We start from the raw sequence: 12,458 nt of genomic DNA, 5'->3' as shown, positions 1-12,458 counted from the left end.
TGAGAGCTATAGCGAATATCTGAGTAGGGCCGGGTAATAGGGTGTCGGGTACCCGGCTAGTAAATTTGGACTCCTCCCAGCCCTAATGTAGACATCTTCTTCAAAGCTGTCTGTCTCTGTCAACCTAAAGCCACAATCTGATTAGGAGGAGCATGGACATGATAGATGTGATGATTATGATGATGATGACAATGATGATTGGGATGATGATGCTGCTGCTGCTGCTGCTGCTGATGATGATGATGTCTGTTTTTCAGCTGTTTGACAGCATCCTGCTGACTCTGCCCCGACAGAGTGGTGGAGGAGGGAAGTCTTCGGGAGAGGTTCTACAAGACCTTGCTGCTGACATCCTGCTCAAGCTTCCTAAAGACTTTGATATTGAATTTGTGAGTAGATGTGTACACAGACAGGAGTCTGCAACACATGGCAACCATTAGGGATGTACACATACATGTAATCATCAAGGCAGATGTCCACGGCCCCATTGCAGAATATCAAGAGTTGTCCCAACAGTATCAGCATTTTCCTTAGATGTAATGAAATGACCAAACTATTATCCAAAATACATCCATTCACACTATATAACTATATCAGACTATATTCATAGGATTCTACAGAACATGGATTTGGCAATCTATTAGACTGATGTCATACTGAATATATCAATGGAATCTGCGTTATTGGGAAGTCAGTGTACTACTCAGCGCTAATCGATTGCAATTATAGTATCCCAACATAGTGTTCTTTGCTATTGCAATAGTAGATTAAGAGTTTAATGCATGCAACAGTCTCCCCAAGTAACCCTGCCAGTAGTCTAACTACTAACGTTTCCTTCAGAAACTCTTCCATGTCTCTAAAGATGACTCGCTTCTCCTGCAGGTGATAAACAAGTACCCGGTTGTCTACTCGGAGTCCATGAACACTGTGCTACGTCAGGAGCTGATCCGCTTCAACCGACTGACGAAGGTGGTCCGCAGCACCCTCCAGAACCTGAAGAAGGCCATCAAGGGTCTGGTCGTCATGTCCTCCGAGTTGGAAGAAGTGTTTGACTCCATGCTGGTGGGCAAGGTGCCTGCTGTGTGGGCGGCCAAGTCCTACCCTTCGCTGAAACCGCTGGGTAGCTACGTGACGGATCTCCTGCTGAGGTAGGTTGTCACTGTATGAGAAACACCGGGACTGACCACCTCGACTGCAGGCTAGGCTGAGGTAGGTTGTCACTGTATTAGAAACACCTCGACTGACCCCCTCGACTGCAAGCTAGACTGAGGTAGGTTGTCACTGTATGAGAAACACCTAGACTGACCCCCTCGACTGCAAGCTAGACAGAGGTAGGTTGTCACTGTATGAAAAACACCTAGACTGACCCCCTCGACTGCAAGCTAGACAGAGGTAGGTTGTCACTGTATGAGAAACACCTCGACTCACCACCTCGACTGCAAGCTAGACTGAGGTAGGTTGTCACTGTATGAGAAACACCTCGACTGACCACCTCGACTGCAGGCTAGGCTGAGGTAGGTTGTCACTGTATGAGAAACACCTAGACTGACCACCTAGACTGCAAGCTAGACTGAGGTAGGTTGTCACTGTATGAGAAACACCGGGACTGACCACCTCAACTGCAAGCTAGACTGAAGATAGTGTTTGTATGTGATAGCATGATTGCGTGGATTTGGCATTGTTTCCCATGGGTACCAGGAATAACATAGGTACATAGAAATCCATTGCTTGTCGTAAGGGTCGACTAAATTGGATTGGTGAGTCAGGCTCAGTACCATAGCTGATTGTGTGTTATCCTGCAGTGTTATAGGACATTGCCCATACTTTCAGTCACTGTTTTGTCTGGGCAAGAATCAATTACTGACAAGACTGTCATATTGTTGCAATATTGCAGACTGGTACAAAACAACAAACAAGCAAACAGCAGGCATTGTCTGTGAAACAACATCTCTGAAACAACTGGTTGATCTGTGGCATGTGTGCTCACAATGATTCTTTAATTTGTTCAACGGGTTCTGATTTTGTCTTTTTCAACATGTTCCCATAACTTGGCCTTCTTGTGAATATTATGATTCTAAGCCTGTATTATCTGACTGTGACATGTATAGTTGACATCTGTTTATGTTTCTGAACTTGTATGATATCTGTGGCAGATTGAAGTTCCTGCAGGACTGGGTAGACAAGGGTGCTCCTGCCACGTTCTGGCTGTCAGGATTCTACTTCACCCAGTCCTTCCTCACAGGCAAGTGGAGCATCAGTTACAAATCCCCACCACAATAATTACATCGTTGACAAAGTCAAGTTAAAAAACAGACCATTCATCTGTGAATTTTATGTTATTCATTACAGTCTGTTTAAAACACATTTGAATCCACTTTCAAAATGTGCATTTCCATCATTTTCAGCAGAGTTTAATGTATTATATTATCTGAGAGAGGCGGTGGGGTAGTCTTGTGGTTAAAGCGTTCGCTCGTCACACCGAAGGCAGAGGTTCGATTCCCCACATGGGTACATTATGTGAAGCCCATTTCTGGTGTCCCCCGCCGTGATATTGCTGGAATATTGCTAAAAGCGGCGTAAAACCATACTCACTCACTCACTATTATCTGAACTCTCTACAATGGTGGCTAAAGTTAGGGTGTGTATTCACTGCATCAGAAGAGGTGTGTTGATTGTTAGGTTTGGTTTGTAACAATATTCTGTGGTGCTTTTCTAAGGAAACCTTTATTCTTACAGGTGTGTCTCAGAACTTTGCTCGCAAGTACAGCATCCCCATAGATTTGGTAGGGTTTGAGTTTGCCGTGACGTCCGAGGAGAAAGAGATGTCTGAAAGACCTGAAGATGGAGCCTTTGTCTATGTGAGATATTGATATGTTGAAAATTATATTTGGAACTTCTCATCTCAGACGTTCTCCTTGATAATAAAATAAAATGTGATTTTGGAGAGTAGATAAAGGGAAAGCTGGTACCCTAAACAATTGTCCTCCAGGGACTAGTGAGTTGGTGGGCATCACTATTGTTTTAAATGCATCACTCTGGGCTTTCCTCTCACATATAACTAATTTCCTGTACAAAGAAGCATTTGTTCAGATTCATTGTAGTGTGTTGTATCTATAACGGATTCATAATGTACAATCTTAATAACTGGTCTGAGTTTAATATAGTAATTTCAAATGACATAAGTAGTTCCCATTATTTTATTAATTTGGATGTTGTTACATATATGGAGTTTTCATGGCATTCAAACAACTACAGATGTAAGAAAGATCTGAGATATGAGATTATTAGAAAGTGACTTACGTTTACAGGGTCTCTTCCTCGAGGGCGCCAGATGGGACCGAGAGAAAATGCAGATCGGAGAGTCTCTTCCCAAGATTCTCTTTGACTCCATCCCTGTCGTATCCTTTCTTCTTCAATTAATTGTCATTTTGTGTTATGGTTACTGCAATATTGTTAATGTCACAAATATGATTTATGTGAAAGAGCTTTTCAGTAACTGAATGCCTAGAATATTATATACTATGAACCAGGATGGGCATTTGAAACATAAGTACAAATTAGACTTGTGCAGACATAATGTATGCAAAGTAAGATATCCAAAAATTATTATGATCTTTAATAATTATTATTAATATGGACATAAAACTATTGATGCCGATTACCGGAACGGCATGTAAATGTTCCACGTACTCGACTTACTGCGTTGTGGGATGCATGCCCCTTTGTCCACAGACTTGGTGATTGGGAGGCCACAATGGTAGTTTAGTGATGAGAAAGGACCAACACTCTGGCTTCCTTCTAATAATGATAATCAACTTATACAAACATATTTGATATGATATAGGCGCCTATGAAGGTCCGGGTAAGTGTAACCTTAGGTTCCGGGTACTCTACCCTTCTACCTATGGTCACTTCTCTTTATCAACTACTCCTCGGTTCTAGGGATGATGTAGCTCTCTTTCAAAATCACAAGTCAGATGGTTTGCTCCAGTCCTTTTTATTTATGATAGAGTTAATCATAAATACACACACATGGTCCTCAGATATATTCTTGTTGTTGCCTGATATAAATACAACACATACCTAGATGATGGTTGAAGAGCCTGATGGTTTTTCTGATGAACGTTGACTCTACTTCTTTTCTGACTCGGGATCCCAAAACCTACAGAGAACCGTTCTGTTCAGCTGTATGCTCCCGACTCCCCGCACCACTCTCGGACAACTAACAAAATACTATCGATGATAATTTTAGCTCCTCCCTCCAAATTCACATTTGACATCATGAGAAATGAGTCATAATGGTCATTCCCCGATTTCCATAATAATTAGTTTTACCATCAAGCTTTTCGGACAAACCAATTTGATTACCTCTTTAAGTCATTGGTCAACTTGGACATACTCATCTTATCAAATCCCTCAACTACTTCTGCCAGACTGGAAGGCGCCGAAAAGATACTTAATCCTGTTATTTAGACATTCCAGTCAAGCAGTAGTATTCATAAATATTTGATCACCACTAATCTAACAATTTTGTTCCATCCATCTATTTCTTCTGTCATCTTTATTGCAAGACCGAATTCTACTAATCTCACACTAGTGACTAATAAAAGCAAAATCCATAATCACTTGCCCTGGGGGTTATGCCCTCACCCTGTTCAATCACTTCTCTCATATGCGTCTATATGTTACCCAAAAGCTTAGTTTAGTAAACTACATTTTAAGTAAATACCAAAAACCCTTTTTCTAAAATACCCTTGTTATACATGCCCTTCCCGTTGTAGAGCATGTCCCATGCGATTGACCAATGATAATAAAATATAAGATGTAAATACAATGGTACAATATCAATATGTAACAACATGTGTATGTATGCATCTGAGGACCAGATAAATCAATACAATAAAATTTTACAAAGTAATGTCTCTGATAGGATCTGTCTTGGGTTGTACCTATCTGAGAATAATAACATGCCAAGACTTATAAAGGCATAATCAAACAATTCTTCTTTGTAAAATTTACACTTTTTCAGTAGATGCAGATTGGTAATAAAAACATTTCTTAAGATTTCGATCTTATATGTAAAGACATATGAGCTTTTTCCTTCAGGCAAAAATCACAATAGTATCACAACACCAATAAACAACTGATGAACAGTTTCAGAGTTCTACGTGTCCAATATATAATCTTACTATTCTGTATCATCAACATGTTCCATGCCAGAATGTTCTATGACATATTCAACTTACTCTTACTCTTATGGTCTTGATCCAATGGGAAAAGTTCTCCATATCAAATGATCAAAAATGTCCTGGAAGTTTATTAAAAAATGATTCTCTCCATCATCTTATAGAATGAGGTTGCTCATTCCTACATGTATGACAGTGAAATCTTTGACAGTCCAATCTCTGATGTCCAAAAAGGGTTAATTGTCCAAAAATTCAGTCATTTGTAAATCAAATAGGAAATTACTTTAAAATCATGCATTACACTCCATGAAGTCCTCTTTAACTGAAGATTACAACAGTTTGTTCTTATATTTCTCAAGTAAATGTTGAAATTTAGCTTCAGCATCTATACACAGTAAACAAACGACATCTCACCTGACTCAACAATCACAATAGTTTTTTTTTTTGTGGGTTTTTTTCAACATCAAAACAACATCAACTTATCGTAAAGTCAATGGATTTGCACCTATATAGAATATTGTCAAATGTCTCATTGGGCAGTGATCGCACGTGCAATCTATCAACAAATATTCAAGTCATCAAACATGCAATTCCTAATGGTAAAACTCTTCACAAGTGTTACTGTAGAACACATATGCATCTACCAATACAGTATATGTTTTCAAACATCAATCAACTCCTGCGATGCAATGCAATGCACCATATACAACATACTGGTAACATATAACAGATAGATTTTCTCTCGTGAAATTCAACATATGTTTTTCTCATATGGTAGGTGTACCCATTCATATATATATTATAAATAAATGCATGTAGGTCAGCACAAAAACATAAAACATGTAGTAAGGTAACATCTTGAATACAGTATAACATCAACATTTATACAAGAGGACACTAGTATGTCTGAGATCACTTAAATTTCTAAAACTGTGACATTTCAATGCTCTCCTTATTTTGATAGAGTCCGCCTTAAATGTCGGAAAGGTATCAACTCGGGTGATAGTACATTTTCTAACAACTTATATAATAATGTCCTCAACTGATTAATCTTCCTTTCAACCATAGTAGCAAAACGTAACTCCTTTGCAACAAGTTGTATCCAATATGCATACATGGCCTGAAACCATCGTATCCTACCATCCTCTCTCTACCTTTATTAGTTCAGGCAATTCATTATGATTTGCAATTATACCTTGCTTCAAACCGTCCACTCTGTCATTGGCCTTGGACATGTACGAACCCATGTAATCCTGTGACACATTAAAAGCTGCTTCTTCCGCTCTCATTCTATTTGATAAGACATTGATATGTTGACGTATTATGTTCAGATCACTGTCACGTCGGTACCAAATAAATTATGTGAGAATTCACCAATAAAAGGTGGCAATGCTCTCTTGGAGCAAGTCTTCTGAGAACCAACAATTTGACCTTGAAGAATAATGTTTCTGATCAAAGTAACCCCTTCTAACATGTCTTTGAAAGTGTCGTCATGTATGTAAGTAAAATTCAATATAGCCCTCATATTCTCTTCACAGGACGTATGATTCGCCTGAAGACTAATATTCTTACAAGTATCTCTAAGCAGAATCGGATAGTTAGAGATCCTGGGCAATTCAGTAATGAATATATGATACCATGTCTGTTCGTACGTTAAATTGTCCCATATATCTGAAGGTATTACCCCCAGAGATAGATATCCGGAATGCATGTCGTCATTGGGTTCCACATCATGAATGGTGTCATCATAGCTTTAAGTGCGAAAAGCGAAAGGGTCCTTTAGAACGCAAATATCCAAGTTACCTCTCAGATTTTAAATCAGTTCCTACTCTCTTATCCCAATGAAGCCATATCTTCCCCAAAGTGAAAAACAATAAACAACAATCCCAATTGATCGTCACCAATGTACCATACAACATATTACTCTCTCATAAATAATGTCTACCAACATTAAGGAAACCGCAGAACACAGCGCTTATGTTCATACAGTTCAAGTTCATGTGTCAATAATATGCTGTACTTGTGGGTCAGTTGAATATTTTTAAGTTAAAAGGCCTTGTTTTTAAACAACTTCTGATTTCTTACATCTTCAATCCCAGTAATATATAACCGTACGTCCCTTTTCACTCCTATCGTTGTGTCTTTATCTGTGTCAGCATCATAACTCATGAAAAAAAACTCTTTAATATTCCATCTGTACTCTCTTCAAACATTTCCTCTCCTCAACAGGAGGTATACAACAGCCTTCTGACTAGGCAAAACTCTTCTGTACAAATATGATTGGCCAATCATCTACATCCCACGACCGATTTATAGGTCTTCACCCAGGCTACGAGACAAATCGACCCTCTGTCCTTCGTCCCGAGTGAATTCATCGTTAGTCTTTCGACTGTCCTCAATATACTCAGCAACTTGAGGTAGAGACATATCTACTTCACCACTAGAGACTGTCAGGCATCTCTAGACTTGATCTTTCAAGCTTTGAAACAGCATAGGCATGTCCTCATCTATGTGTTTATATTCAAATAACGTAGGCATGTCTCCTCTACGTCCTTGTCGACATTATTACTACGTGGGCATGTCTCCTCCACGGCTTGACAGCGTAGGCATGTGACCTCTACGACTTACTATCATTTCATATCTACGTAGGCATGTTACCTCTACGACGTTGTTCATCATCTCATATTTGTGTAGGCATGTTACCTCTACGACGTTGTTCATCATCTCATATCTGCGTAGGCATGTTACCTCTACGACTTTTCATTATCATCCTTGATTTCCTATCTGGGTACCCATTTGCTTTGACACATGACACTATAACTTGGGACTAAAACCAACTTGTTATCATAACCTTGGATACATCTACATATCCTCCGTATATCATATACCTATATGACTGTCACACTTCCTTACGTGCAGTTCTATTGTTTACTTGTTGTTTTCTTTCTTCACTTTCGGTGTCATTGTTCTTCTGACATGGAAATCCTCCAAAATTTCTGAACTGAGAAACTCCCTTAGGACCCCTTCTTTTTTCGAGACACCCGGACTTGGTATCGCATTCCTCTACGACTTATCAACTCCCATTTCATATTTGGATATCCATATTCCCGTCAATCAATGAGTCCCGTCAATATCAACATGGTTGAATGCATTGTCACCTGTGGTGATAGGCATGGTATGTGTGTTGTCACTGTCTCCTAACTCTCCATACACATTGGCAATATTGACTTCTTCAATGACACCTATTGCTAACTTAACCTGTGAACTAGCAGGGTTCATCAACCTAAACGATGGTACTTGATTGACAGATGAAGTGAGATATCTAGCACCTCACACATGTAACCATTCTGCAATAGACTCAATTGGATTGACGACGCCTGACTTTATGTCTGGGTCATTAATATACACCGGCAACAAAGTTTCAGTGTGTGGTGGTAGTACCTCATCACATATACATATAACAAAGTTGGAATAATCTGAATAGGCAATGAACTTTGTCTCTGTAAGTCCATCCCACAAAGTCAAGCTATTATGGCTAATATCAATTTTAGCCTTTAGGCTTGTCACATAGGGCACTGTAAGTCTTTCCAGATATCTTAACCCTAATACTGCTGTGAGATAAGCCCACACTACAAGTCAAAACAACAATCTCGCTCAAATCACTTATCATTTCTATGATCTGGTTCTGTATTATTTCTCATTGTAAAAGAGTGGCCTATGATGTTACCAACATTATCAAAATCAATATTTGCTATATTCGCGGTAGGCTCAAATCCACATGTAGCACTGCCCCTGTTAACCCTTGCATATGTTTGGCTTAATTAGAAAAGTAGAATCTGCTTAGGTGCCCTATCCTACAGCATTGAAAACATTGCATAGATCTCACAAGACTCTCAGACATACTAAAATGTGTCCTACCTCATAGTCCACAAATGTTCCATAATTGTGGTTGTGACACCCTATGCTCCTCCATGTTCATATTCCTTGGAGCAGGGCTCCAGTTTTGTCCACAGGGCACATCATTGTCACTCATGTCCCTGATATCAACATGTGTTGATGCACAACCACTTCTGTTATGTTGATGGAATGTTTGTGTCCCGTTCTTCACTGGTTTTTGGTCATCAGTACACTCAGTCCCAGTTTTAATGTACTGTTTTCTGTACATAGAGTCATCCTGATGCTCGTATGAAAAGTTCCCTCCTGTTCGAGTATTTTCAGCACTGGTCAATAAGGATACTTGTCCAACGAGCTCCTCTATAACAGACACAAGTCTGTCATTCTCTGATGTGGCCAGTCCAAATGCAGCATCTGCTATTCTCGCACTTTCCAGGACTTGATCCTTGGTCTCATGCAATCTTGTCAAAATGAACTGTTTAATGTGAGGTTGAGAATTCCTAATGACGGCATCCATGAGAAAGTTGTCGTCCAGCCGATCAAGACGTTTTGCCTCATATTGCAATTCTTGAAGAAAGTCCTCAAAATCCTCAGACTGTTTCTGTTTCCTATTATAAAGCTTGTCTAGTCTTTCATATCTTTTTGCTGAACTTAGTTTGTACCTTGCAAGGAAAGCTGTCTTCACCTCATTCCAGGAATTGTCTCTAAAGTCTTGAGCTTCATGCCACTTTAAAGCATTTTTGTCTAACCATAAACTAAATGCTGTCTTTGTCCTTTCTTCTGAATAATTATGTAAAGAATTAAATTTCTCATATCTGCTTAACCATGAACTTGCAATTTCTGGATCACTTCCATTGAATTTCTCAAGAGAAAACTGACTTAGGGAAAAAGCCCTTGCTAAAGCTGCAAAATTGTTCCCTAATTTGTCCTTATTCCCAAGTCCTCTTGAAAATAAACTGTCATTTGTCTCTGTAATATCAGAGGCAGAACAATTTTCATTGTCATGAAACATTTTGAGTCACTTTGGTTCTTCCCTGACAATATGTATAAATTCAACATCATAATTTCAAGACGTCTCATGCTCATTGTTGGTGATGAGAGATAATAACAGTCTTATAATACTGCAGAAAGTTCCTATGCACACAAGCGTGCAGCAAGGGTCCTCCATCAGTGTGACTGTCCCACACTAGAAAATCAATATCACTGTTATGGTAGTAGCCGTACTACCAAAGAAATCAATAACACAGTCTCTTTATGGGAAACTGACCACCCCACGGCTTTCGAACAGTGAACCATTGTCCCACTGGTGAGCATAGTTCACAAATACAAGGGCAAAACACATCCCTTTACAGGACATCACCTACCGTGAATGGCAAATAGCATCGGCTCGTTTCAGGCTAACAACCAACAAGTGTCCATCAACTCAGCTGCAGATGCAAACCGTTCAAACTTGTGATGAGCATGGTACGGTGATCTTAGAGCATTTCCGCCATATGTAACCTTAGGTTCCGGGTACTCTACCCTTCTACCTATGGTCACTTCTCTTTATCAACTACTCCTCGGTTCTAGGGATGATGTAGCTCTCTTTCAAAATCACAAGTCAGATGGTTTGCTCCAGTCCTTTTTATTTATGATAGAGTTAATCATAAATACACACACATGGTCCTCAGATATATTCTTGTTGTTGCCTGATATAAATACAACACATACCTAGATGATGGTTGAAGAGCCTGATGGTTTTTCTGATGAACGTTGACTCTACTTCTTTTCTGACTCGGGATCCCAAAACCTACAGAGAACCGTTCTGTTCAGCTGTATGCTCCCGACTCCCCGCACCACTCTCGGACAACTAACAAAATACTATCGATGATAATTTTAGCTCCTCCCTCCAAATTCACATTTGACATCATGAGAAATGAGTCATAATGGTCATTCCCCGATTTCCATAATAATTAGTTTTACCATCAAGCTTTTCGGACAAACCAATTTGATTACCTCTTTAAGTCATTGGTCAACTTGGACATACTCATCTTATCAAATCCCTCAACTACTTCTGCCAGACTGGAAGGCGCCGAAAAGATACTTAATCCTGTTATTTAGACATTCCAGTCAAGCAGTAGTATTCATAAATATTTGATCACCACTAATCTAACAATTTTGTTCCATCCATCTATTTCTTCTGTCATCTTTATTGCAAGACCGAATTCTACTAATCTCACACTAGTGACTAATAAAAGCAAAATCCATAATCACTTGCCCTGGGGGTTATGCCCTCACCCTGTTCAATCACTTCTCTCATATGCGTCTATATGTTACCCAAAAGCTTAGTTTAGTAAACTACATTTTAAGTAAATACCAAAAACCCTTTTTCTAAAATACCCTTGTTATATAAGAATAGGTCTTCAGCAACCCTCAATGTTATGCTTGTCGGAAGATGTGACTAACGGGATCAGGTGGTAAGGTTCGTCGACTTGGTTTGATGCATGTCATCATTTCCCTTTTGCTTAGATCGATGCTCATGATGTCGATCACTGGATTGTCTGGTTCAGACTTGATTATTTACAGACTGCCATCATATAGCCTTAATAGTGCTGAGTGTGTCATTAAACAAACAAATAACATGTTATTAGATTCAGATTTTATAAATACTGTCTTAGCATGATAACTGCAAAAGCAGATAAATTGTAATGAAAATATGCAAGGGGGTCTTGTAGGGCTGGGACAAGTCCAAATGTACAACCCAGGTACCCGACCCAATGTTACGTGAGTTTGGTACAAAAAGGCAGATTGGGAATTGTTGTGCCAGAGCCCTGGCAAAAAGTAGTTAGATACACGTATAGAACGATCTGTTCATGCACACTAAAGTTGACTGAAGTCTTATCTTTATTCAAACATATAAAATTCAGAAGGAACGTGTGCATAGTCCGAAAGAAAAGTGAACATTAGTGACATAGTGTAATTGAGAAGTTTTTGTGATTTTTTGTCTATTAGGCCTAAACAATATATCGCGTGACTAAACATGTGTCCAGGTAGTTCTGTGGGTACCCAGGTTGTACTGAATACCCACCAGAGTACCCGAGTTATCTGCTCCAGCCCTAGGGTCTTCATAGTATAATATCAGTTTCAAGGAGTGGGCTCATTGGTTCCTAACAGAGTTATGGCCCTTCTTTTTCTTTCATAACAACATTAGTATTATTTTTTTAAAGCAGAATAAAAGCACAATTTTCAAACTTGTTACTCAGAACTAAGAATTTGGCAGGTGATTTCTATGGTAAGAAATATATAACTAACTTGTATTTTGAATTCATTGAACGTGTTTGAAAATACTTATCTTATTTTGCTGATAATTAACATTTCTCTTGACAATACGAGCTGTTGTCT

At 39.1% G+C, this 12,458-nt stretch overlaps 2 protein-coding genes across 2 annotated transcripts in view; one reads left to right on the top strand and one right to left on the bottom strand.

The window, feature by feature from the left end:
* Window positions 1-12,458, top strand: part of LOC139468547 (dynein axonemal heavy chain 3-like) — an 80,675-nt gene that overhangs the window by 66,069 nt on the left and 2,148 nt on the right. Inside the window, exons 64-68 of the mRNA XM_071250598.1 lie at window positions 258-386; window positions 880-1,145; window positions 2,151-2,239; window positions 2,734-2,855; window positions 3,306-3,395. Coding sequence (XP_071106699.1) covers window positions 258-386; window positions 880-1,145; window positions 2,151-2,239; window positions 2,734-2,855; window positions 3,306-3,395 — 696 coding nt within the window. The remainder of the gene's footprint in view (window positions 1-257; window positions 387-879; window positions 1,146-2,150; window positions 2,240-2,733; window positions 2,856-3,305; window positions 3,396-12,458) is intronic.
* LOC139469085 (uncharacterized) lies at window positions 9,103-10,128 on the bottom strand. Its single transcript, XM_071251210.1, has one exon. The coding sequence runs from the start codon at window positions 10,087-10,089 to the stop codon at window positions 9,103-9,105; it is 987 nt and encodes a 328-aa protein (XP_071107311.1). The 5' UTR covers window positions 10,090-10,128.

The sequence above is a fragment of the Haliotis cracherodii genome, unplaced genomic scaffold (assembly GCF_022045235.1).
Source record: "Haliotis cracherodii isolate W230 unplaced genomic scaffold, xgHalCrac1.p SCAF_2, whole genome shotgun sequence".
Classification (NCBI taxonomy): Eukaryota; Metazoa; Mollusca; class Gastropoda; order Lepetellida; family Haliotidae; genus Haliotis; species Haliotis cracherodii.
Note: the sequence above shows the minus strand (reverse complement) of the source record. Positions and strands in the feature narration are given on the sequence as shown.

What these genes read in the sequence shown, in the direction of transcription:
- LOC139469085 (XM_071251210.1), bottom strand. Translation starts at nt 10,089, where the DNA reads ATGTTTCATGACAATGAAAATTGTTCTGCCTCTGATATTACAGAGACA.